This window comes from Petaurus breviceps, unplaced genomic scaffold, assembly GCF_028583685.1.
Source record: "Petaurus breviceps papuanus isolate PSGF00001 unplaced genomic scaffold, PetGlider_PUasm1.0 90784, whole genome shotgun sequence".
In the NCBI taxonomy this organism is placed as follows: domain Eukaryota; kingdom Metazoa; phylum Chordata; class Mammalia; order Diprotodontia; family Petauridae; genus Petaurus; species Petaurus breviceps.
The window spans coordinates 5,998,055-6,024,733 of NW_027187345.1; the positions used below are offsets into that span (position 1 = coordinate 5,998,055).

General features: G+C 35.1%; 1 protein-coding gene across 9 annotated transcripts in view; it reads left to right on the forward strand.

Annotated features, from left to right (window-relative positions):
• The window catches only part of SYNE1 (spectrin repeat containing nuclear envelope protein 1), a 575,153-nt gene that overhangs the window by 186,938 nt on the left and 361,536 nt on the right, over positions 1-26,679 (forward strand). For all 9 annotated transcript variants that reach the window (XM_069069647.1, XM_069069646.1, XM_069069648.1 and 6 more), the window contains 7 exons: positions 2,710-2,822; positions 3,384-3,552; positions 11,323-11,419; positions 17,017-17,219; positions 21,315-21,479; positions 22,718-22,870; positions 26,227-26,370. In XM_069069647.1, the coding sequence (XP_068925748.1) occupies positions 2,710-2,822; positions 3,384-3,552; positions 11,323-11,419; positions 17,017-17,219; positions 21,315-21,479; positions 22,718-22,870; positions 26,227-26,370 (1,044 nt within the window). The remainder of the gene's footprint in view (positions 1-2,709; positions 2,823-3,383; positions 3,553-11,322; positions 11,420-17,016; positions 17,220-21,314; positions 21,480-22,717; positions 22,871-26,226; positions 26,371-26,679) is intronic.

Here is a 26,679-nt window from a genome sequence, read left to right on the forward strand (position 1 = left end):
AGAGACAGAGAGACAGAGAGAGAGACAGAGAGACAGAGAGAGAGAGACAGAGAGAGAGAGAGAGAGAGAGACAGAGAGAGAGAGAGACAGAGAGAGAGAGAGAGAGACAGAGAGAGAGACAGAGACAGAGAGAGACAGAGACGAGAGAGAGAGACAGAGAGAGACAGAGACGAGAGAGAGAGACAGAGACAGAGAGAGAGAGACAGAGAGAGACAGAGAGAGAGAGAGACAGACAGAGAGAGAGAGAGACAGAGAGAGACAGAGAGAGAGACAGAGAGAGAGAGAGACAGAGACAGAGAGACAGAGAGAGAGACAGAGAGAGAGAGACAGACACAGAGAGACAGAGACAGACAGAGAGACAGAGAGAGAGACAGAGACAGAGAGATATGTTTTCATATGAGGATATTTTATATGGTGAAAAACAGCATCAGATCACTATTAATTCTTAGAATTGGAAGGGAATGTAGAGATTTTCTTCTCCAAAATTGTCATTTTTTAATCAGGGAAACTGAGACCCAGAAATATTAAAGTGACTTACCCAATATCATACAGTAAGTTAATGGCAAAACTTGGACAAAAACATAAAGTCCTGGTGCAACATCCTGTGATATTTCTGTTATACCATATTGGTTTGAGCAAGGGGGGCAAGAAATGAGATCTAAAAATATAAATATATCACATGAGATCTTTCTTTTAGGAAACCATTAAATTTTTCCTTGATCATTAAGCTTCACTCTTTCTTAGGTTTTAAATTTTTCACAGCATGAAAATTCCCAAATACTGTTTTGTGGCAAGTTTATGCCTGCAGTCCTTATAAACTCTGTACTTGTTGTACAGACTCCCACTCTCACTGGCAGCTAGTTAGATGCTGTGGAGGTCCTTATTCCAACTCCCACTCTTACTAACAAGTCGGGTTCCCAGAGTGAGATTCTATCTTCTTCTTGGGTTTTTAGAGAATATGGTTATAATGTAATAGGTACTAGTCTCCTTTCTGGGGTGCTCTCATCAATATTGATTGCTAATTACAATTGCTATTTCCCTTCTACCATTGATTGACCCAACAATTGGCATCTATTATTTAACTAATTATGATCAGTTATCTTTGGCAAAGAGAAATTACTGAAAAGATAAAGCATAAGTAATGCAAACATTTCTCCCTGAACTGGAAGCATCTCCTTTTCTATACCATCTTGGTGCTTGAGAAATCAAGCTAAAACTTAACACAGAATTCTCCCTATCAAGTGGACTTCTGAGTGTGACATAATCTATAGATAAGAGACTCCCTCTTGACCACTGTTGCTCTATGGCTATTCTGGGTCTAATAGGTTGCTACTCACTAGACTTGACTACTGGCAAATTCTAGGATGCATTCTTAACCCTGGACCTCTAGGAGCTTGTCTTGGTGACAGCTCACATAGGCTGTCAACAAACTCTAGGACAGACTTCCCACCTTTTGAAGCTCCCTAGGTCTTGAGAATCTTCACCACACTTTACTCAAGAACATAAGAACAGTCTTAACAGAGAAGCAATAATCAGGTCATGCGCTCACCAGCCTTGACCCAGGTTGAATGTTAGGCAACTGGCAGCAGGAGGTCTCTGCTGCTGCTTCCTCTCTTGCTATTACCTCCACTTAAACTCAGAAGTTTATACTAGTCCTTGCTGCCATACTAGAACATAACCGGGGAGGAGAGAGACCAAGTTTCACCTTCTTGAGGGTCTTTTGCATGCACAATCAATTCTGGCTTAGCAATGAGTCTAAAAGATGGGAAATAGTTCCAGAAATATCTTGGCATGCTTTAAGTGGAGTTGGATCCTCCATTATACATGTCCAGATGTCAGCTTGTCAGACATTCATGTGTATACTCCTAGGATTAGACTCTCTTGTTGCCCAGAGCCTCAATACATTCGTGTATGTTTATCTTTTTGATAGTACATAGTTTCTCTCATTGGTTAACAAATAGCTATAGACCTAGCAGGGGACTTAGGGAAGCATGTCCAAAAAAATAAAAAGTAAGATATATTCATTTCCCTCCCTCCCCATCACCTGGTCCTTTCCCCTCATTCCTGGATGAGCCACAAAAGTAAGGATCAGAGGACAGCAAAGTTCAGGCAAGTGCTCCAAACCAGATATATATGAAGCTGATGACCAGGAAAAATCATCAGATGATACCATTGTGGAGTCAAGAGTCTGAACCTGAATTTTGTTTCAACTTATACATGAGTTATTCTGAGAGAATTGATTATTGCCATTAGGTAGTGACCAATTAGTAACAGAATCTATTACTATTAAAGGGTTAACTTAGTTGCAATCATTTTATGTCTTGGTTTTTCAGAGCTGGCTATCCCAAGAAAATCATGGGGAAATCAGCATGTTATTTGTGGAATCATTTAAATTTTCTTTTTGAGTAATCAAAACCATGCTCATGTTTCTTTAAAATCTCAGAATGATATTGTTGTGCAAGTGTCATGTGTGTTTAAAAGATGTCATAATGATTAGATTCTGCTCCAGCATAACGTCTTACATGTGAGTGCTTGAGCCTCTGTAAAAGCTCAGAGCCTGTGATCAGAATTAAACTGCCTACAAATGTGGCAGCAGGACCAAATTGTTGAATACATTGACTCATCGTTGCAGGCTTAACATCATGCTTTTTAGTTAGCCTCCTGTGAGCAGTATATTTTTTCCTCTCTTTCTTTTAAAAATCATGCCAGGATCTACTTAAAAATATAGATGGCCACAGAAAGGCATTCCATGAGATCCACCGGACCAGATCTGTTAATGGTGTCCCTGTTCCACCTGAACAGTTAGAGGACATGGCTGAAAGGTAAGGAAAATCTCTGGCTTTACATTGAACTCTCTCCTTTAGAATGCATAGTGACTGCTTGTTGCTTGGCATTTTTCAGCACACATTTTCCAAACCATGACTTGCTTTTGGTGAATAAACATGGGAGCCAGTAGCATCCCACAGTTTCCTGATCCCTGTGCCAAGACAGCTACTTCTGATTTATCAATAATGGAAAAGAAGAAAATTAAATGTCTTTGAAAAATAAGGGAATGATTTTTTTTTCATAGGCAATATTGTTTTTCAGAACTGTAAGGAACATTATGTAATGTTGAAAAAGGAAACAGATGAAGGATGAGTTGGCAGGGGAAATAAGTGAGCCAAAGATTTGAAATGATGATTTATGCCTTTAAATGCACAGAACTAGAAAAGGAATGCTTTTTCTAAACCAGTCCTCAGGCTAGTGAAGCAGCCAGAGTTAAAAGGAACCTTAAACCATTGCGTTATGTTTCATATTAAACAGAGCTCACACCTAACAGGTTAACAAGCATCACTCTGTTACTATTGGTAACATTCTCTAAGTGGAACACATTTCATTTCTAGGTTTAATTTTGTTTCCTCTGCCTCGGAACTCCACCTAATGAAAATGGAATTTCTGGAATTAAAGTACCGGCTGTTGTCACTGTTAGTCTTAGCAGAGTCGAAGTTAAAGTCATGGATCATCAAATATGGAAGAAGGGAGACAGTGGAGCTACTTCTGCAGAATTATGTTGTAAGTCATGTTTCTTTCCAATGAAATGCTGAAAACTTATGAATTTCATTTTTGAAAATAAAATAAATGGAGAAAGGAAAACACCAGGAAATATTCATTAGATTAGTGCTACTCTATGACCTTTCAGATTATTTTAAAGTGAAACACTTATTTGTTAACCCTTTGTAATCAGGTGAAATTGATGGCTTCAGGATGCATGATTTTTCTTTGCAAGTTTATCCCCTGGGGGGTGGGGTGACCTGCCAGGATGTTGCACAGGTTGTCTACACTGCCTATATGCTGCTCTTCCAGCTCATCTTAGATTATACTTACAGGTCATAACCACATCTTCCTAGACACAGTTAAGTGCTGTACAAATCTGATCTTCACATGTCTTCATGGAGATGATTCACTTTGTGGGTAAACTGTAGCTAACATTTAATTTTAGGCTGTATTCTATCACCCAAATGGTAGTCTGCATCCATCAAGGAAAGCCAAAAAAAATTTAATATTAAGTAAAAGATGATTAGGAGATTTATTACTTTTGTGGGAAAGTCATATGAATTCAGTTTCCTTATCATTAGGAAGCTAAATGGTGTAGTGAATAGAGTATTACACCTGTAATGAGGAAGATCTGAGTTCAAATCTGGCCTTAGGCACTTACTAGTTATGGGGCCCTGGACGAGTTATTTAGCTATTGTTTGCCTTGGTCCCCTCTACTGTAAAATAAGAATAATCATATCATCTACCTCCTAGGATTTTTGTGAGGATCAAATGAGAAAATATTTGTAAAGTGTTTAGCACATAGTAGGCACTTATATGCTTGTTTTCTCCCCCTCCCTCAACTGAAAAATTGGAGTAAAATTTTAATGATCATATAAGTTAAAAAGTTAATTATACTTTTTTAACTTATCTGCAATTTTGTATTATCTGAATTTTTTTAGGATAGAACCTGTGATTTCATTAATATAGAGAATTCCCAGTGAGGAAACTCCCTTTTCCAATAGAAGCCATTTCCTGCTCTGCAAGTAAAAGTCATAGTGAGTTTCCTGGGACCCTGAAAGGTTATTTGCCTAGAGTAACAATGGTCAGGAGATGTCAGAGATGGAACTTAAAACCTCAAGTTTATTGACTCTTAAGTCCAATTTTATATACATTATACTAAGGTGCTTGTTACTTATGAGTATGAATTATTGATACTCAATTGCATTTAAACATAAAACTTCTCTCATAAGTTTTGGAGACCACATTTGAACTAAAGTCATCTTGACTCCTGTTAGCTAGGAACGCTGGGCCCGGACTCAGGAAGGCCTGAGTTCAAATCTGGCCTCTCAGTTTCCTCATTTGTAAAATGAGCTGGAGAGGGATATAGCAAAATAGTCTATTATCTCTGCCAAGAAAACCCCAAATGGAATCACAGAGAGTCTGATATGACTGAAACAACTGGGCAGAAACATCCTGACTCGAGGCCCTGTATTCTATTCACTGCTATCTAGCTGCCCCATAGGAGTTTCCTACATGAATGAAATTACAAGTACAGACTCCTCCCTCTACCCCAAATATGTAAAGTAACTAGGACTAATTGCTAATAAGGAGTTCACAATGTAGATCCTGTCAGATTTCTTTTAATGAATAGATTAGATTCATCATTTGCACATAATTAATGTATTATCTTCTGAGGATAATCTTTTCTTCTAAGTAAGTTAAACCTGCTCTGTCCTTGTCAATTGATTCATGCTATTAATTTATTTAGCAATATTTTTCTAAGCAAAATTTTTCTTGATAATGCATCTCAATTCTACCCAGTATATTTCAGGTTAAATCATACCAATTATAAATGAGTGGGATCTAAATAAATAGGTGTTTATTTTGTTTTCCTGTGAACATTCATATAGCCATGTTAAATCCCTTTACTCTGGCACTGTCTTCCTGGGATACAAATCAAAATGAACACTCTTAACTGCTTTATCTTACAAAATTTTTACCATTTTTGCTGCATCTTTATTCTACTATATCTTACTATTTTACCATATATTCATTTCACCTTGTAAGTTATAAATGAACAGCATCTATTTTAAATCTTAGTCAAATGTAAATGGTCATATTTCAATATTCATATATAGTTGCTTAAAATTGGCTAGGGAACATTAAACTTAAAGTGTAAATTCTCTCCTATCTAACTTTGTTTTGGATCATTCAAAATAATAACGAATACCATTTTTATAGTGCTTTAAAGTTTGCAAAGTGCTTTTACATATATTAATTTATTTGATCTTTACAATAACCCTGTAAGGTAGGTGCTATTATTATCTTCATTTTACAGTCATGGAAGCTGAAGTACAGAGAAGTTAAGTGACTTGCTTGCTAGTAAGTATCCAAGCCAGAATTTGAACTCAGACCTTCCTGACTCTTCATCCAGCACTTTATCTATTGTGCAACTAAAGCAATTACATTGAGATGCACACACATATGTATGTAAATAAAGTATATACACTCGTACATGTATATATATACACACATATATTTATGTGTGTCTGCTCATACAGAGGCACACATATATGCAGGTTCATACATCTGTAATAATAAGCTGTGAATTCAGTAAGTAATTTTGCAACTTTCTTCTTTGTTGCAGCTATTTAGGGATAGCCAAACTTAAACAGATAATATGAATCTTCTACCACATTAATGTAAATGCCAAATATTATTAATGTAGCAATATAATAATGTTAATAAAGTTCTTTCAACTCCTTGGCATACAAGTTATATAAACCGTGAATTATTAATTACTTTAAAAGATAATGCTTGCTGCCTACACCTCGAAGTTCATGTGAGGTTTAATAAATTGCTAATCTTCAAATGCTTTCTGATGCTCAAAATAATTATTTTAAATGTAGAGCTTCATAAATATACAGTGGTTCAGGGAGCTCAGTCATTTTGTAAAAACTTTTCTCCTCATAGTAGGAGTTGCTAAAGAACTATAAAATCTTGACTACACAGATCTTTTTCTCTTGACTCACTAGATTATTTCACATTCTGTACTTGCTGTTTACAGTGGTCCAGAAGGAGATTTCATTGAAAAGTCAGAAGCATTGACTATGCCTTACTGTATCCATGTAAATTGTCCCACTTCAATATCTAATCCATTTGGTACTTTCACATATTTAACCATTCCTGCAGAGAAGCAAAATGTTAGCTTAAGTATTACAGGCCACAGTCTTCATAACTTCTCTTTTGCTTTATTGGACCATCATCCATTAAAGGTGCAGTCATTCTTTTTTTTTTAATTTCATTTTATTATTCAGTTAATAAGGGTTATTCTCTTTCCTCTCCTCTTCTCCCAACCCTCCTTTCACTTTAAAATAAAAGAAAAAAAGAAACCCTTGTAACAAATATTTATAGCCAAGTAAAACAAATCCCCACATTGCTTATGTCTAAAAATGTGTCTCATTCAGGCTCTTGAATTCATCATCTCTCACATATGGTGAGGTCCTGACTAGTACAACAATGAATCTCCTGAAGTGGTCACATGTGAAAATGTACACCAAAAATTTGAATAAGGTACCCAGTTCAGAGTATTCATTGTTCATACTAATTGGGTCCTAGATGTATTACTAATACAGTTATATATCCTAGTCACTGTGAGGAGCTGAAGACACAATCCTTACCTACTAAGACTTTAGCAGATGAGTAGCATAGTTCTTCATGGGTCCTTTAGAACCACAGTTAGTCATTACATTGATCAGTATTTTTAATCTTTAAAAATTATTTATCTTTTTAATATTGTTTTTATTCTAAAAATTGCTTTCCTGGTTCTTCTCCTTTCATTCTTCATTAAGTAATATAGTTCTTCCCAGATTTTTCTGAATCTGTTTAACTTTATATCTTTTTTAATAGCTCAATAATATTCTGTTCTGTTCAAGGTACAGCCATTTAAATTGGTGCATTGACTTAAAATATATACATATATATGCACATATGTGTATATGTATACATACATGTATTTTTTTCTTACAATATTATGAGCAGGGTCATCTTTGATTTGCATCTTTAATGCAAATATTTGAAGCTACAGGTATAAGTTAGTTGCTGAATATTTATTTAAACTGAGCCCTGTCCTGATGCAAAATGTAATAACTAATACAATTGTAAAGAAACAAGGACTTCATGGTAGGGTTTCCCTTACCTTGACTTTATTAAGCACACATAATCTCAAAACTAGATTGTAAACTATTGTGCAGTCAAGGGCTATGTAGTCTATTTCCCTGGAGTAAGTATCTAGGACAGAGACAGAGCTACATTAGTATTAATGCTGATAAATGATTGGTAGGTGCTTCTTCAGTATTTATGGAGTTGGGTTCTGCTGCCAATAATATTTACTCTAATGAATTTCAGAAACTATGGTTTTCATTCCTCTCAGCAGTATTGCCTATATATATTCTTGTTTGGCATCAATCAAATTGGAACAATATATTCAAACTTTCCTATTTCCGTCTAGGGCACTACCATTCTTCTAATCAGTGAAGTTTGCTCTGTAACTTTTTTCCTACCCTTCGTTTTCTCTCACTTCCTATATCCAAAAAATCATCAATATTCACAACATCTCTGTTCATTGGACTTCAGTGTCTCTAGAAGAGAAAATGAGTGTGATGATTGTGCAACTCTACCTTACTTAAATTCAATTCACATGCAAGTCAAGACATCACCTTATGGTTATTGATTCTTTTTGAAAATGAAGGATGAACAACAGATTCACTTCTCTTCATTTGCAGAACTATCCTAGTGAAATTTCTCTATATCATTTCAACAACTTCCTAATTAGTTTCCCTATATCAAATCTTCACACAGCTTATTTGTTGCTATCCATAAGATATTTCATCTCCAGACAGTGCCTTTGCCTGTGTGTAAAAGCACTCTATCTTTCACTAATTTGCATGCTGGATAACTTTGTATATTTTTCTTTTTACCTGAAGGCAGAAAAGATCTAGTCACATTGACTAAAATAGAGAATTCTATGGTTAGAATATTGAAGCACCTTCTCTCCAGAACTCCTTTAGCCAAAATCTTTACAGATAGCATAATTCATGGTCCCAAATCTTTGCTGGAAGAATGATCCAGGCAATTATCCAATTAAAATAATCTTGGATGATTGTATACTTTGGGTTCCCAAATGATTCACCTTGAAGTTGCATATATAAGACAAAAGAATCTAAAGAGAATGTAAAATAACACCCACAATCTACCTACATTCAATTCATTACTTGGCTAAAAGGAAAATTAAAAAATAAGGCTTTTCATCCTTGCAAGAATGAGAATCATGACATCTCAAAATTAGGAAGTGCTTTTATGTCTACAAAGTTCTTCCCTCAGGGGAAAAAAGTATATGAGATTTTTGCTGTAAATGATGTGATTGGCTTGACTTTCAGAGTCTCGAAATGCCTTGTCCAAAGTTATGTAGCTGGTAAGTGGAAGATCATGTATTTAGACTAAGGTTTATTCATTACATAGATCAATTCTTATCTCCACAACACATAAATAACTATTATTACTACTATATTGTTATATAATAATGTCATGTTTTTGGTTCAAACCAATGATTTCATCGTAAGAGGAACTCCTGGTGTGGAAAGCCCTGAATTGATACACCAGGATCTCTTCTGTAACTCATTTTTCTTAGAGAGTTGTATGACACTGAGAGTTGAAGTGACTTCCTCATAGTCAAACAAGATGTTTGACTCTCTCTGAGGTATCTGAGGCAATACTTGACTGATCTTCCTGGCTCCAACTCTCATTCTCTGTCAGCTATTCCATGTCTCTTCTTTTACATATTATATATTTTAATGATGTAATAATAAACATTTTCACAGGGTTTTAGGGCTTATGGAGCACTTTCCTCACAATAACCCTATGAGATAGATAATAAAAGTACTAATGTCCACATCTTACAGATATAGAAATTGAAACTTAGAAATATTAAGTAACCTGGCTGCAGTCATAAAGCTAATAAGTTGGTGATTCAGATGAAAACCTCCCCATACACTCATCCCCATGTCCCTAGATCTCCTAACTGTTCACTATATTATATTTAAATACATCTTTATTGAATGCCTCAACCTACTAGTAATCTGAAAATGAACAATTCCTTCTTACTCATCTTTATTCAATCTTTAGAATACTCTAAATCATTTATGTTTTCTTATAGGACCTCAATTTGTTTGACTTTATTTGGATTATTAAACCATTATTGCCCTGGTTGTTTAGCCTAGCTAAGTACCAGACATTATTATTGCTATTTGATGTAAAAATCATAGGACTAATCTCTTCTTTATAGTTTAGATTTAAAATTAAATTAAATACATATAAGATATAAGAATTCTGCTGGTTAAGGAAGTTTTAGAATAAGAACTGTTTCAAGAAAAATAGAAATTATTTTTTCTTAATCCTGCCCTAAGTCTTTCCAGTTCTTGGCATTGTATGCTTGAGTTTTAGATACAAATTTGCTTACTTGATAAAGTCTTATTTGGTTTTATCTACATTTAGATTACTGAAATTATAGGGTTTTTAAAGTTTTGTTTTGTTTTTGTACTTTTCTAGGACCATCAATGATGTTAAAAGCTAATGAGAGTATGATGTATTTATTTCAACATCAACAATAAAATGTATTGTAGTTGCTAAGGAAAGTAGTCACTACATTGCTATAAAGGATTTTTATAGCTACAAATAATGTACTAAGCCTTCAGTCTGTTCTTCAGGACTAATTTTGTAATGTATATTTGAAGTATTTTTAAAAAAATTTAATGCTGGAAATTGTGAGAAGTCAGCACATGGGCAACTGAAGTTTTCTGTACCCTTTATACAACAAATATCGCTTCTTCCCTTCTCTCCCAAAACATCTGCCAAAAAACCTTTTCTTCTATTGGCAAAATTCGTTTTGGCTTGGATGGTTATATAGTTGTCTAATTTTTCTATTTTATTGGCCTATGGGTGAGGACTCATTTCATGTTTCCAAGAATACAATATAAATTACATTTAGTTAATTCATTAACATTATGTTTGGTCTTTTGTTTTCAAGTTTATGCTTTTGATTCATTGATGTTTATAATGTAGTTTTTTACATATCTAGAAAAATGTCTTTTTTCTTGTTTTTAATATTTAAAAAAATGCCTAATGCTATGAATTACTTTGTGTCTAAGGGCTTTGTGCTAGATCATTGAAATATGTCACTGTGTGGAAAGAATGAAATGTTATTTTGATGTATTTTCCACATATAAAAATAGACATTTTTTTCTATAAGGGAAATGTTAGAGCACTGTACCATTTTGTTTATAAATCGAACTAACCACAGAGCAGTCACTTAGGAATAAAGAATATTCAGAATGCAAAGGAATCCCACTGCTGCTGCCCAGAAGAAAGCTTAGCAATGTACCTCTTAATTTAATGTTTTGAAAATGCTAGCGCTATTCTCTCTAGGGATCCTTCATCTCTTCCAAGAGTAAGCTCAAGGGTCATGAAAGGAAGGATTTCTTTTCTTAGAACATTAGAGTCAGCTGTTAGGGAAAAAAATAACAAGGTTGGAAATAGCTAATAAACACAAGAGAATCTTTGTTTAATTATAGTAATGGAGCCATTTGATGTACATTGATGAAGGATCCCAAAATCACAGAGAAAATGAGCCACCTACCTGCTTTGAAGAAAAAGGTGGCAGATTAAAATCTATGTTTAATTTTCCATAGAAACATACCTTTGTCTTCTACTAATTTCCTTTTGCCTTCTAACTGATTGCTTCTTTTCTAGTCTTTTATAGAAAATAGTAAATTCTTTGAACAATATGAAGTGACATACCATATCTTGAAGGAGACTGCTGAAATGTATGTCAAAGCAGATGGCTCAGGTAAAACATCTCTCACTATCTCCTACAATAAATAGTAACATGGCTTTTACATGTATTGCCTTTAATCTGCCTTCTTATTAACATACTATGGATTCATTTAGTAGCTGACTCCACACTGGGGGGGGGGGGCTTTGACCTGCTGAGCTGAGCTCATTAACTTATCTGCAATAAAGATGTACAAGATCTACACAGAATTCTGTGTATTTGTAAATATCTTCACTGACAAAAAAGTATGTATATATTACGGTAATATTCTTTGTTTTGATCAGGAAAAGAGAGTGATAATTTTCAGAAGCATGCTTTTTCCCCCTTTGTGTTTACAAAGTTCTCTTAGCATATTCTTGTTGCCTTTTGATAAGGACAAAATAATTGGAATGAAAAATATTATGATAACTTAAAGATATCTTAATTAGTAAAAAGACTTCAATTAATCATGACATAACTGAATATCAGCAATATAGTTTTGGTGATGGGATTGAAATTTGCTTTTCTTATTCTTTTCTATGTGTGACTTTGGGCAAGGCATTTCACCACAACTCTCTTCTCCTGTTTCACTATATTGAAAATTGAATCAGGTCATAGGATAGAGGTATGGTAGTCTTTTTCTAGCTATTGAAGGACAGAGAAATAGTATGATCCATCTTACACTGATCTAATTACAGACTTTCTTGGGCAATTTATAAAAACCATCAATGAACATGCTAATAGAAAAAGAATACAAGCCATGCATGTTGGCCTATCTCATTGTCTGCTGAGGGAAATGAGACCACATCCCCAGTCAACAAGTAATTTAGATGGTAGACTCAATCCAGACTGTTATTTGCTCCCGGATGGCTGAAACAGTTAATAGCAAATGGTGATATTTTTATAGAGAGGTGAGCCAAAGGATGTTGGTGCATAGCCAAAGAAACCAATCAGGAAAAATACATTACAAGTCTTTCCTCAATCCTCCACACCTATATGGGTTCATCAAATTACATTCAAATCAAATAGTAGGTACATTGAGGCTGATACAATCTTGTTTGGTCCTAGTGGCTCTTGTCTATGTGTTCACCAGGTTCTCTGTATCTGTTGGCCACCTGACATTGCAGAGTTAGGGAAAGGACTGAGGTCAGACAACTTGGACCAATAGATAAAGTTCTTAGGAATTTTTAAACTACTCTCTTAATATGACATTTGCAATGATTTCATATAACAGACATCTTTTGTGCATCTTTTATATAAAGGCACATTGGTATGGGCTGATGGAAATATAAAGATGAATTAGGCATGATAACCTGCCTTCCAGGTGTTTACATTTCAGCAGAAGAAAGAGACGGGTACAAAAATAACTGTAATGTAATATGTGATAACTACCACAAGAATGATTCAAACAAGGGAGTAAAGGAATTCTAAGAAAGGTGAATCACACAAAAGATGGAAGATCAGGGAAAGTATCAAAGGAGAAGTGCTATGTGAGATGATCATTAAATGGCAAAAAAGACATTTGGAGATGAAAGTACAGGGCACTGCAGACTCTTGGTGTGTCATGAGTGAACTGGTAGGAGTGAGAAAGCACACAAATTGTGTGAGAAAATATTAATGCATTTTATGTGTATGTATATATACATACAAACATGTATGTTACACACATATACATGTTAATTATGCTGTGATTTAAAATATTATTACTCTCTCAAATTATATTTATCAAATGACACTCCCCTTCCCCAGATGAGAAGGCAAGAAAAACAAAACCCATCACAAACATGTGAAGTAAAAAAAAATTATTCCTATTTTGACCATAATCTCTATTTCTATCTGTATATTTTCTCTATCTATATATATGAACATATTGTTCAGGTGTGCACATATACTTATACATCTCTCTCCTTTTCCCTCTCCTTTTGCCTTGCCTCCTCCTTCTCTATCTCCCTCTCTCCCTCTCTGTGGCTATCATCTTTCTGACAAAAGAATATTTCATGAACCCTCTGGAATTATGGTTGGTCATTATGTTGATCAGGATTCTGACTTCAGGTTTTTAAGAGTTTTCTGGTTGAAGAGGGATGTGACTTGCTTTCCTTGCCCCTGGTGGATAGAACATGCTTAAAAGTTACAGGGGCAGGTTTTGACATCAAAGTAAAATTTTTTTCCTAATAATTAAAACTGCCCAAATATGAAAAGAGGTGGTGTTTTTTTTTGGGAGGGGGGGAGAGGGAAAGTACTGAATACCCTGTCACCTAAAATTTGGGAGAACATTATGGATAACTACTTACTGGAGATAGTGTAAATAAGTTTCATGCTTTGAATAGGGATTAAACAAGATGAGTTCTAAGATTCCTTCATATGCTAAAATGTATGATTTTGTGATTATATTGATTGACAATAATGTGTGTGTACGTAAACACACACACATATACACATTCCCACAATGACCTTTCAATAGTCCTTTATTTTTTAGGCTTTAGAAAGTATTTGTGAGTGTTTTTATTAGGGGACAAAACTCAAAAGAACATTTTCAAATGTCAGTCTTCAAATCCTTAAGATCACTAAACCTTTCATGTCTGGGATGAAGCCATATTGAGTATCATGGAATTAGTAATAATACTAGTGACAACAATATACTGTTTCCGGGAGACAAAGCACTTAGTATATTTCGTGAGTCCTTTTAAGACTACCTTTGAGTATGTAATTTCTAATGGAAGTTAAGTTAAATGGTTTAATGTTTCTATGTACATCTAATAAAAGAATATTGTTGACATGATATCTCTACTTCAATTTAGGATTCTTGAAAGCTATGTCAGTGGAGTATGAACTCTGGCAAGTTTTCGAGTAGAGATTTATTATTGATAGACTGCATGCTTGTCATTTAGGAAAATATACTGGAGCCAAATCCAGACAGGCTTACTAATAGAATGTGTACCCCAAAGCATAGAACATTTTTTTTTGCTTTATTTTTTTTTTATTTTTGCAATTCTGGAATATCATCTATGAGGTTAGAGGGATGGCAGTCTGACTTTGTAGAGGAAATATCTACATCTTTGAAATCACGGATCTTTGAAGTATGGAAATAAGTTTGAAATAATGTATAAACGTACATATATTTGTTACAGCAAAAGGGAAAATAATTTCAATTAATATCAATATATAGCTGTGTCGCTATGAGCCATGGCAGTTTGTTTTATACTTCTTTCAACTCCCATAAAAAATGCTCAACTTTGTTTTCTGAAACAACCAAAGGAGCCATGAAAAATCATGCAAAATTAACTCATTGTTCTCTTTTCTTAGTGATGTTAGGCACATGCTTTGGGTTAAATTTCAATAAACCTAGTATTCTCTCTTCAGATGTGACATAAAAGACAGCCTAATGACTAAAGTCAACCTCTAAAAGAAAAATTAAATGAAAAAAAGACTAAGCTAAAAAAGTTATTACACAAATATATTTTATGACAACTCATTTTATACTACTTTACATATATGACAATGTGCATCCTCTTTCCCCAAATAACTGTAATAAGATCTGAGCAGCTTAGATCAACATTTGTGAAGGCCAATGTGAATTAGTGAAGTCTGAATGACAAAATATTTTCAAGAATATTAAATATTCAAAATATTAAATATTTCAAAGAAATGCCATTTTGATACTATAAAGTACACATTAAATAGCTAGCCAAATTATTAGCTAATAGAGGTTCCATATAATAGTTACTTATATGAATAAGTAAGAATGATTAATGATGGCATAAAATCATAGTCAATCATTTAAGATATTAGAAATTGCTTATTAAAAGAGGACAGGGAGAAAGGACAAAGCAATTACATAGTATCTAATAGACACCAGGCACAAGCTAAGCCCTTTACAAATACTATAACGCTGCAAAGTAGGTGCTGTTATTATACCCCTTTTACAGTTAAGAAAACTGAGGGAGAAAGTTAAGTTACTTGCCCTGTGTCATATAGCTATTAAATGTCTGAAGCTGGCTTTGTTCTTAGTTCTTCCTGACTCCAGGACCACCTTGCTGCCTTGTAAAGTTTTCTATCATTCTTTGTGTAATCTCATTCACATCAATAATTTGCTTAGAAAACATTTTATTTGGAGTTCCTGCTTTAGTGTAGCCTTATTTGGATTATTAAAAATACTCAGATACTGGAATTTGAAATAAAAAAGGTATGTTTTGCATATCATAAAATTGACTATCATGGTTTTTTTATGGTACAATACAGATGTCTGTTCTTTTCTCCTTGGTTTAAAAGGAGATTCTTCAAATTTTGACAAAAGCCTGCTTTTTTTTTTAACTTTCTTCCAAAATCTGGTTAGCAATGACACTATTAGCAGCATCTCCAAAGTTAAATGAGAGCCATGTAAATGTTAGGATTATGATTATTTTATCAGAAGTGAACTAAAATCTGAAATGTATTGGGTAATAACATGGCATCACACTTTTATTGTATGTATGACAAAGACTCAGTTGATTACGGTGATAACCATGTTAGTTATAATACATGATAACCAATATTTTAAGTGCTTACTACTCATTTAAGTGCTTATTATCTTTTCTAAAGTCTTTCACTGAGACCTCCTTGTGGTGTCATGTGGACCTTTGCGTCTTGAACTCTAGACTAGCAGAATGCAAGCTCAAACCAGTCTTATAAAGCTAGAATGGAAAGTTTTAAGTGTAGGTCCAGGGAAAGATTATATGTCTGTTACATTTGGACCACTCAGCTAAATCCACAGAGGTTTATCCTCAGAAAGTTGATTTCAGAGTAGTGAATTTTTCAGCCACACCAATTTATGAAAACACCTAGTGAGGTATGTAGAGGCTGTAATCAGTGGACATACACAAGTGGAATACCTGTTCTAGTGAAATCACAGATCCATGAAGGACTAAAACCATTTTCCTCTACATGGGCACCCCATGCTTTTGTTCAGAATCAAGTCATTTTCCTTTTAATAAATGCTCAGTGCTTTTGTTCACAATAAGTCATTGCCCTCGTGATCTCTCTTTTCAAAGCTAGCTTGTGGTCCTATTTCCTCTAGAAATTCCATGACTAAATCACACTTGAAATTGTATTTCTATAATCTTAACAGTCATTCTTAGAAATCACTGCTAGGTAAATCTCATGGAATTGTGCTTCATGACTAGTAGGGCTTAGTAACTATTTATCTATTGAACTGTATTAATTTCCATGTTTTAGGAGGTACTTGTCATATCAATCAAAATACCAAGGTATGTGTCTACTAATGTGTAGAATTACTGCAATTATAGGATCATAGATTGGAGCTGGAAGGAACTCACCATTTACTCCAACCCCCTCATTTTACAGATGAGAAAACTGAGGCTCAGAGGGATTAAATGACTTTCCTAATGTCTCATAAGCTGACCTTGACAGAAGTAGAATTTGAACCTTGGTTCTTGGATTCCAAAGCCATTACTTTTTCTACCACTACCATGTTGCCTCTTTTTAGAATTGATGTTTAAAGTAAAAAGTCACTTTCTGGATTCCTTTATCATTTACGGTCTATGAATTTTGATGAAATAGCTTCTTGATCTGTGCCAGGTACAGCTGCTTCCAGAAAATCAGTATCTAAAAATTCCATCTTGCTTCATCTGTTTCAGTGGAAGAAGCAGAGAATGTGATGAAATTCATGAATGAAACAACTGCTCAATGGAGGAACTTGTCTGTGGAAGTGAGAAGCGTCAGGAGCATGCTGGAAGAAGTCATTTCTAACTGGGACAGATACAGCAATACTGTGGCCAGTCTGCAGGCCTGGCTGGAAGATGCTGAAAAAATGTTAAACCAATCAGAGCATGCCAAAAAGGTAAGATGGCTTCATGGAGTTGAATATGAATTTGGAAAAGAAGAAGGGTATAGGATAATCAATCATATTTATGTCCTGCTTTAAAGTTTACGAAGCACTTTCCTCACAACCCTCTGAAGTAGGGGATAGAGATAGGGACAAAGTGGATCATTTAATGGTAAAGGGAATTCTCAAGGCAGGAACTTCTCTCTTATCAGTGCATTAAGACATCTCTTATGCAATTGAGAGTCTTATTAGAAAGTTACCTTTAGATCCCTCAGAAGTTGTGACTTGTCAGGGTCACAGAACCAGTTCATGTCAACCATTGACTCCAGGGAGTCAGAATTTTACTGGTACTTACTATGTGCCAGGCACTAAGTGCTGGAGATAACAAAGAAAGGTAAAAAATTGTCCCTGTACTCAAGGAGTTCCCAATATAATGGGGGAGAAAGCTTGTAAACAGTGATGTACAAACAAAATATATCCCAGGTAAACTGGAAATAATCAACATGCACTAGGATTCAGAGGAGCTCAGAAAGGTTTCCTACAGAAGATGGGATTTTATATGGGACTTGAAGGAAGCCAGGGAACCCAGGACATTGAGATGAGGAGGGAGGGCATTGGTGACATGGGGGAACGTTAGTGAGAATGCTCAGCTGGGAGATGAAAGATCTTGTTTGAAGAAGAGAAAGCCGGCCAGCGTCACCGGATTGATGGAGAGTAAGGTATAAGAAGATTGGAAAGTCAAAGGAGTAAGGTCATGAAGAACTTTGAACCCCAGAGAGGATTTTATATTTGATTCTGAAGTGATAAAATATATCTGACTCCTTTTTACTGGAGTAAACATTAACTCAGTCACATTGTACATGTACTAGTACTACTTCATTGGCATGGTCATACTCCTGGACACATATAGGGGCATGGGATCATAGGATTTAGAGGTAGAGGGGGTGGCTGGACTAGAAAATGATTAAGTTTGGAAAGAGTATTCTATTTGGCACCAGAGGCCTTGTAGGTTCAAATTCCAGCTCTAACACTATGTGTGAACCTGGTCAAATCATTTAACATCTTGACCTTTAGTTTTTACACCTGAGAAAATGGTCCCAGAAAGATGAAATAACTTGCTCAGGGTGAGACCCAGAAGATGGAGGGCAGATCAGCAGATCCTTGGATTCCAAATCCAGTGTTCCTTCAACCTGGAGTATTCTGTTTTAGATTAATTACTTTATGCTCAGTATGAGAAAATGAATAAAAGCAATCATCCCCCTGTCAATTTACTTATTTATATCCCATTTTTCATTTTTCATGTGAAAGAGCATTTACAGTTAATGGCCATTCTGCTAATAATGGGCTGCACTCATGTAGTGATTATTTCTTCTAGGTCCTTAAATATGTTACCATTACTTTTTTTTCTGAAGTAAAATTTGTTACACATACTCTCTCTCTCTCTCTCTCTCTCTCTCTCTCTCTCTCTCTCTCTCTCTCCCTCTCTCTCTCCCTCTCTCTCTCCCTCTCTCTGTCTCTCTCTCTGTCTCTCTCCCCCTCTTTGTGTCTCTCTCTGTCTCTCTCTGACTCTGTCTCTGTCTCTCTCTCTGTCTCTTTCTCTCTCTCTCTCTCTCTCGGAATGGGAATCAAAATGCCTGAATTGTAGCAACTCACTCAACTTTTGGACCTAAGCATCCTTGTCCATAAAATGAGGTCCTTTGACTAAATGATTCTATGTCCTGAGTACCTTCCACAACTTAAACTTATACTCTCTCCAGTTTTTCTTGACTGAAGACCCTTCAGGTGCCATCATATCTATGAATCCCTAATCTCCTATCTTACCTTAACCTACCCATCTTACATTTAAAGTTATTTCTCTTAAACATTCCTGCAAAGCTCCCCCTTCTTCATTCTGACTATTGACCTCCTTGGCTTACTTTAAATCCTAAAATCTCATCTTTTATTGGAAACCTTCCTCAGCTCCTCTGTAATTGTAGCATTTTCCCTCTGAATCCTTTCCTATGCATTTTGTGTATGGCTTGCTTTGTATATATTTGTCTTCCCTATTCGATTGTAAGCTCCTTGTGGGAGGGGCTGTCTTTTACCCCTTCTTTGTTTCCCCAGTTCTTGGCACAGTGCCTTAGATAAATGTTTATTGATTATTCATTCCATATTGCAATATCTCTCTTTTGTACTTACTATGCTTTCACTGCAATTGGAGTTACTTGGGAGAACATCTCCTTCTACCACTTTCAGATTTTGAAACTTTTGAAAGAAGAGGTCAAATTACATCTATTTTTGAGTGTTCATTACCAGGTCTATGCCTTGTACACAGTAGGCTTTTATATGTTTGTTGAGTTTGAATGACTATTTTGGTTTGCCAGAGCAGATGAGTTAGCATGCAAAATATCACCCTAAATTTGTTCTCTAAGCTTATATATGATAGAAGCAGAGCAAATTTACACATGCTCTGATGTAAATCAGCTTTCATGTAGATGGCATGTTTTTAGCCTAGCTAAGGATGGTAGAGTTTCCATTTATATTCCAATTTGGGCTGTTCTGATAAGGTGGCAGTGTGCCAGTCAATGTCATATGTGTTGATGCTTTTGTGAAGTGAATCCACCAGAAGCAGAAATGTTCTCTTCTATTTATGTAGGGGAACCTCCTACATGTAGGTTATAATTAAAATAGATTTTAGAAGACTTAAAATGCTAGTGAGTTATATTTGGCACCTTTTGTCCCTATGGATGGATTTTAAGTTGCAAAAAAAGAAGAATGGGGTAAAAACAAGTAAATTGAGAGGGGAATTATTGCTTTTATGTTAAGCATATTATTCTGGACTCTCAATGAAGGAGGAACAATCTTAGGATGTACCTTGAACATTCTTGACTCAACTCTTTTTAATTGTCATTTGATTGTCTTTGTAATACAAACTAATTCACTTAATATCCAACTTAAAATTTTAAAATGACAGATGGATCATAAGATTTCTCTAAATATTTTTTTTTTGCTTTTTGGAGGGGCAATTGGGGTTAAGTGACTTGCCCAAGGTCACACGGCTAGTAAGTGTTAAGTGTCTGAGACTGGATTTGAACTCAGGTCCTCCTGACTCCATGTCCCAGTGCTCTATTCACTGTGCCACCTACCCACCCCTTCTCTAAATATTTTTTAAAGAGCTGAGTTGCAGCTAGCTAGAGTAGTGGATAGAACATTAGATGTATAATGAGGAAGGCCTGAGTTAAAATCTGGTCCTAAAACACTTGGTAGCTTGTGTGATACTGATTGAGTCAATTAACCTCCTTCTGCCTTAGCTTTCTCATCTATAAAATGAGGATTTAAATAGTTCCTCATTCCCAGGGTTGTTGTTATAATAAAATAGGATAATGTTTGTAAATCATTTTGCAAAGCTTAAAGTGTTATATAAATGCTAGATGTCACTATAACCTAGTAGATAGAGCTCATTTTGGAGTGATTGAACTCCTGTCTCTGACATATAGTAGCTCTGTGATCCTAAGTCAAACATTCCATCAGTGTTCTATTGTTTTAATAGAGGGAGTTTCCTTATCTGAGAATTCCCTATAGCAGTGAAATCACAAGTCTTGTCCTTATCCCATCACTCTGTCATAGAATGCAACCTTGATAGTCAATCAATGGAGCTTATTATGTTCCTGGGATTGTGCTGTGCCTTGAACATACCAACAAAGACAAAAAAACAATCCCTGCCTTCAAGAAACTCACATCCTAATGCAAATAATTATGCATATTCATGACATACACATTGTGAATCAGAGTTAATTTAAAAAGAAGGTCACTAGTGAGGGGAAATGAGGATAGAGGGAACCAGGAGAGACCTCTTGCAGAAGGGAGGATTTGAACTGTTTTAAAGGAAGTCAGAGAAACCAGGCAGCAAAGGGAGAACATGGTTATCAAATGTTTCACCAAATTCAATAGTCTTTTAAAGTATCACTTATATTAGGTGATATTTATAATATTTTATGTATATAAAATAAAAAAGAAATATGGTATTTATAATATCACTATACACATATCATCACCATCATAAGCTCATATTTTTGAATACCTACAGATTTTTTTGTTTTATATTTTATTATATCATGAATTTTTCTTCAGGATTTTTTCCGAAATTTACCTCATTGGATCCAGCAACACACAACTATGAATGATGCTGGCAATTTTCTTATTGAAACATGTGACGAGACTGTTTCCCGGGATCTTAAACAGCAATTGCTTTTGTTAAATGGACGATGGAGAGAACTGTTTATGGAAGTGAAACAAGTAAGTCTTTCTCGATCATTTAAAATTATTAGTATGTTTATTATGTACTATGGTTTAAGAAGTATTTTGTCATTTTTCTAAAGGGCATGTCATTTGCTAAAGTTTGGCCTGTATTTGCTTAGAATTGTCCTAGTTTTTTTTTCTTATCTAGTCCTTTTTGCATGCTTTATTATGATGTGAAAATAACTTAAAAAGGCATTTACAAGGCTATTCCAGTGGAGCATTAAGTCTGGAAGATTCTCACATACTAGAAAGGCTTTGAACACTGACCCCAAAATAGGTCTTCTAATGACCAACCCATCTAAAGTCAGCATTCATCCCCAGAAGTTTGACCACCCAATAATAAAATATTTTTACCACAACAAGTTGTCAAATGGACTTCTAAGTTATACAGAGGTTACAGGCTGAATAGGTAAGGAGGATACCCAGAGTTGTTAGGGACCTGCTTCCTATGGAGAGAATGAGGAAATATCTTGACAGTTGGACCATCTAAAGCTTAGCAAAAACTGACAGGCCTGGCTGGAGAAGAGTAAGCCTGATGGGTAATGGCATTGGTTCCAAGACCCAAACTGGTACACACAATGCTAGTCAGATGTCAAAGCCAGAAGCTCAGAAAGGTGACTCATCTAGGAAACTAATCACAGAGTTGAGAAAGTGAATCTGAAACTAAAAGGACCAGAACTTGAAGGAAGCCATAAGTTTTAAAATCAGAAGCAAAATTTAGCAGAGGGACAGCACTAACAACATTTCTCATGTGAACAGTCCATGGCAACATGCTAGCCATGTCCCCTCTTATGTGAGCTATTGCCTTGCACCTGTGGGAGAAGATAACATGAATGAAACCACGTATCTTTTGAAATAATGAAAAAATCTTGATTTGTATTTGGTTACCATTTTTCCTTTCAGTTGCTTTGTTTCAAGGACACTAGAAATAAAGCTATGCTTAGTTTAAATTTTAGAAGGGGGATTAAGGTATTTTCCTTATCCAGAATACCCCGTATCCTTTAAATTGGTTTCATTTTTCTCTCTGATAAGCTCTTAGTTTGATGTCTTACTTTTCTTCCTCACCCATGGATAGTAGTAAATTATTGCCTGTCCCCAAATTTAAACTTCTGTAAGACAAATATCAGAATTAGAACCATCAATTATTTTTAAATAGAACTTATAAAAGGTTAATGATTTCTTGGATCTCTGTGCAGCAATACTTTTACAAGATTGCACTTTTTTTTTTTTTGCAGTATGCTCGAGCAGATGAGATTGACCGAATGAAAAAAGAATATCTAGATTGTGTTACCACTTTGTCCGTTTTTACTGCTGAAGCCAATGGGAAACTTTCTGAGCCTTTAGATGTTTCTTTTCTTAATGTCAAGATATTATTTCAAGATTTAGAGGTGAGATACTTTTTTGTATTGTGAAATTTTAAATTCAGTCTAGCTTTACACGTATCTCCAATTCTTCCCTCCCTCTGCCCAAGTTGATAATGAAATATCTCTTTAGCCTCCCTTCTAAATTTCTGCTTCTCATAACTGTTTTGACAGTTACCAACCCTGAGGAAACTCCACTGTATATAGTGTATTCTTTCATTCTTCAGCTGTCAAATGTTTTTGGATAAAAAGGTTATGAAACTCTACCAAGAAGGTCCAATAATCCATGTATTCCATCCCAAGGTCAGCAAATGACCTTTGAAATGCCAAAGTTAGTGATCATTTCTCTATACTCATCTTTTTAAATGTAGATTCAACATTTGACACTGTTTAGCATCACCTCTAGAGCTTTCATGATCCTATACTCCCTGAATCTTTCTGTCTATGTTTCTTTCTATCTTCACCTAGATGTTCTTTATTCCCTTTTCCCCTTTAGGTATATGTTCTTCAGGGTTCTGTCCTCAGCCTTATTTCAATGCATTCTTTCTTGGGGATCACACCTATCCTTACCAATTCACTTATCACCTTATACCATTGATTCCCAAATTTATTTCTCTAAGTCAAACCCCTTCACAGAAGAATATTTTTAAATATATAAAGTAAAATTTGCATTATTATAAAGAGAATAGATTATATTAAAACGTAGTCATTAATTGTTATTATTATGACATTTTCCCTGAGTGCCCATCAATGCTGGATTCAATTAAACAAACTCCTTTTAAGCACCTGCTATGTGTGGAGTGCTGGAGGACGCATGTAATTTAGATAAGAGTTTTCACCCTCACTCCTTATTTGAGGATGTTGTGCCAACTTAGCCAAAATACAGGATAAAATAATCCAAGTAGTATAAAACCAGGTGCTTAGCTATGTGACCCTGGGCAAGTCATTTAACATCATGTGCCTCAGCTTCCTCATCTATAAAATGAGCTAGATAAAGAAATGGCAAACCAGTCCACTCTCTTTGCTAAGAAAACTCCAAATGTGGTCACAAAGAATCAGACACAATTGAACAAAAATCACCACGACACCAACAATGAGCAGAAAGGAAACGTCATTTATGTTGGGCAGGAGCTCAGTAGGTAAAGAGGGAGAGAAAGGACATTTTAGGCTAAGGAAGCAATACAAAGGTTCATAAAGGAGGAAAAGAGCCTGTGTTGGTCTGGGGGACGATGGATAATATAGTTAGGTTGGAGTGTAGAGAGTGCAATAGGAAGCACTATTAAATAAAGCTGGAAAGGTAAGGTAACATTAGGCTGTCAAGGACCCTGAATGCCATATAAAAGAGTTTGAACTACAATTCATTGCCACATAAAGAGGCACTGAACATTTTGAACAGGGAAGTGTCATGATTGGATTTATGGATTTAAGGGAGGATTAGTCTGACAGAAGCTTGAAGGATAGATTAGACAGGGGAAAGAGTACAAATGATAAGAGCTCTAAGAGTCTATTGAAATAGTCTAGACAAATGGTAATGAATGGTGATTCTAGGTTGGTCTCTGTGGGCATAGAGAGGAAAGGATAAGTTCAAGATATATTGTAGATGAATCAACATGATTTAGTGACTTATTGCATATAAAATGTGGTTAGTACCAAGAATCCAAGCCAACACTAAGGTTAGCTCAATGCTTTGCATGTAGTAAATATCCAATGGGGTTTTAAAAATTGATTCTATATTTTGGATGATTTTATGTGTGTGTGTGTGTATATATATGCATGCATACATGTATGTATACACACACACATATATATATACACATATTTGCATGTTGGTTTTTTAAAATAATATGGCAACTGCTATAAAAAAGTTTTCTTTTACATGCACTTAATCTCTATGGGTTGATTATTTTTCAAAGGAAAAAGAATATTTTTTTAAGACTAAATTGAGAGAAAATATTAAATGTGACCAATGGCACAATGCCTTTGTCTTCTGCATAACTCTAGAAAGAACCTAGTAGCAGATATTGATCAATTTGATCATTTTCCCCAGGGTCACTAATAAATGATGGGAAATAAAAATAGCTTCAAATCTAAAGCAACCATAAACTCTCTAGAGTAATCTTTGCCAAAGCATCTGTTTTGAAGGACTTATAGGCTGGAAGACTTAGCAAATTACTTTAATAGCATTGCTACTGTGAGAGAGTAGACTACTGAAGAGGTAAAGGAGGTGGGGTTTTTGAAGGCCTAAAACTATTTTCTGAATTTAGTACTGCTAGATTTAGTGGTGTACAATTTTTTAAAGAAATTAAAATTCTTGCTTATGTATATAAACTAATTAAAGATGGAATGAGTATTAAAAAATATTTGGGGTTTTGTTTGCAAAGATGCTGCAGTGGTTTGCCATTTCCTTCTCTAGCTCCTTTTATAGAATAGAAAACTGAGGCAAACAGGGTTAAGTGACTTGCTCAGGGTCACACAGCTAGTAGGTATCTAAAGCCAGGTTTGAATTCAGGAAGATGTTGTCTTCTTAATTCCAGGCTCTATCCATCAGGCTATCTACCTGCCTTGCACAAAGTGGTTGCTTAATAAATATTTGTTGAATTCAAATTAATAGAAATGGATACTAACTAAATATGAACCCCTCAGTAAGCAGTCAATCAAAAAGCATTTATTTAATTCCTACTATGTGCCAGGTACTATGCCAAGTGTTAGAATTACCAAAAAATGAGCCAAGAACACTAATGGGAGAGACAAGGAATGAATATAATCAATGGAGATAAAAAAGAAATTCTACTGGGGGAGAAAAGGAATACAGTCAGTCAAATCTGCATTTCAAAATTAATACTTCTTTAGATAAAGTCATATACATTGATAGGAATTACTTTTAGCTATTCTCTTTAGTGGCTTAAGCATGGATTTCACATTATAAATGTTTCACTTCAAGAAAAAAAAGGAAAATTTTTATATATTGCCTCTATATGTATGTAATAAATGACAGCCTTTAAAATGGGGAGGAAAGTTTTCTTCTAAAGTGTTCATTTTAAAGCATTTACAAAAATAACTGATCCACATATATATTTTAGAAATATAAATCCTATTGGAGCTAATCTGAATATTTTAATAATATGAATAACAATTCAAACTATTTAAATCATATTATTCATACTTCTTTTAAGACATAATAATATCTTTGTTTACTGCTTGATTGGTGTGAATCTCAGCAATGAGTGATTGTGACTATGGGGACCTACAAACATTTCTTAAATGCAGAAATCTCTACAAAATACATTTCTTTAGTTCTGTTGTATGCTTAGAAAAAGCCAAAGCACTTCTTCAATCCCTTATATTAATATAAACAATTATTTCCTACTAATGATTCCTGACAGGACATTAAGCAGAAGATGCCTGGGATGGAAGCTCAGTACAAGATTATCACAAGGACAGCACAGCTTATTACAAAGGAATGTCCCCAAGAAGAAGCCCGCGAAATTCTTGCAACTATGTCTGGACTCAAAGAACAACTAAACAAGGTTATCTGTGAGATTTTTTTTTTTATGACATCCACAGTGTACAAAAAAAAGTCACCCAAAATTGCTTTCGATCTGTTCTTTATGGCAGTGAAAATCAGTGCTAGTCTGGTCTCAATCTCTGTCTCTGTCTCCATCTCTCTCTCTCTCTCTCTCTCTCTGTCTTTGTCTCTCTGTCTCTCCCTCTTTCTGTCTCTGTCTCTCTGTCTCTGTCTCTGTCTTTCTCTGTATCTCTCTCTCTCTCTCTCTCTGTCTATGTCTATTTCTGTCTCTGTCTCTCTCAATCTTTGTCTCTCTCCCTCTTTCTGTCTC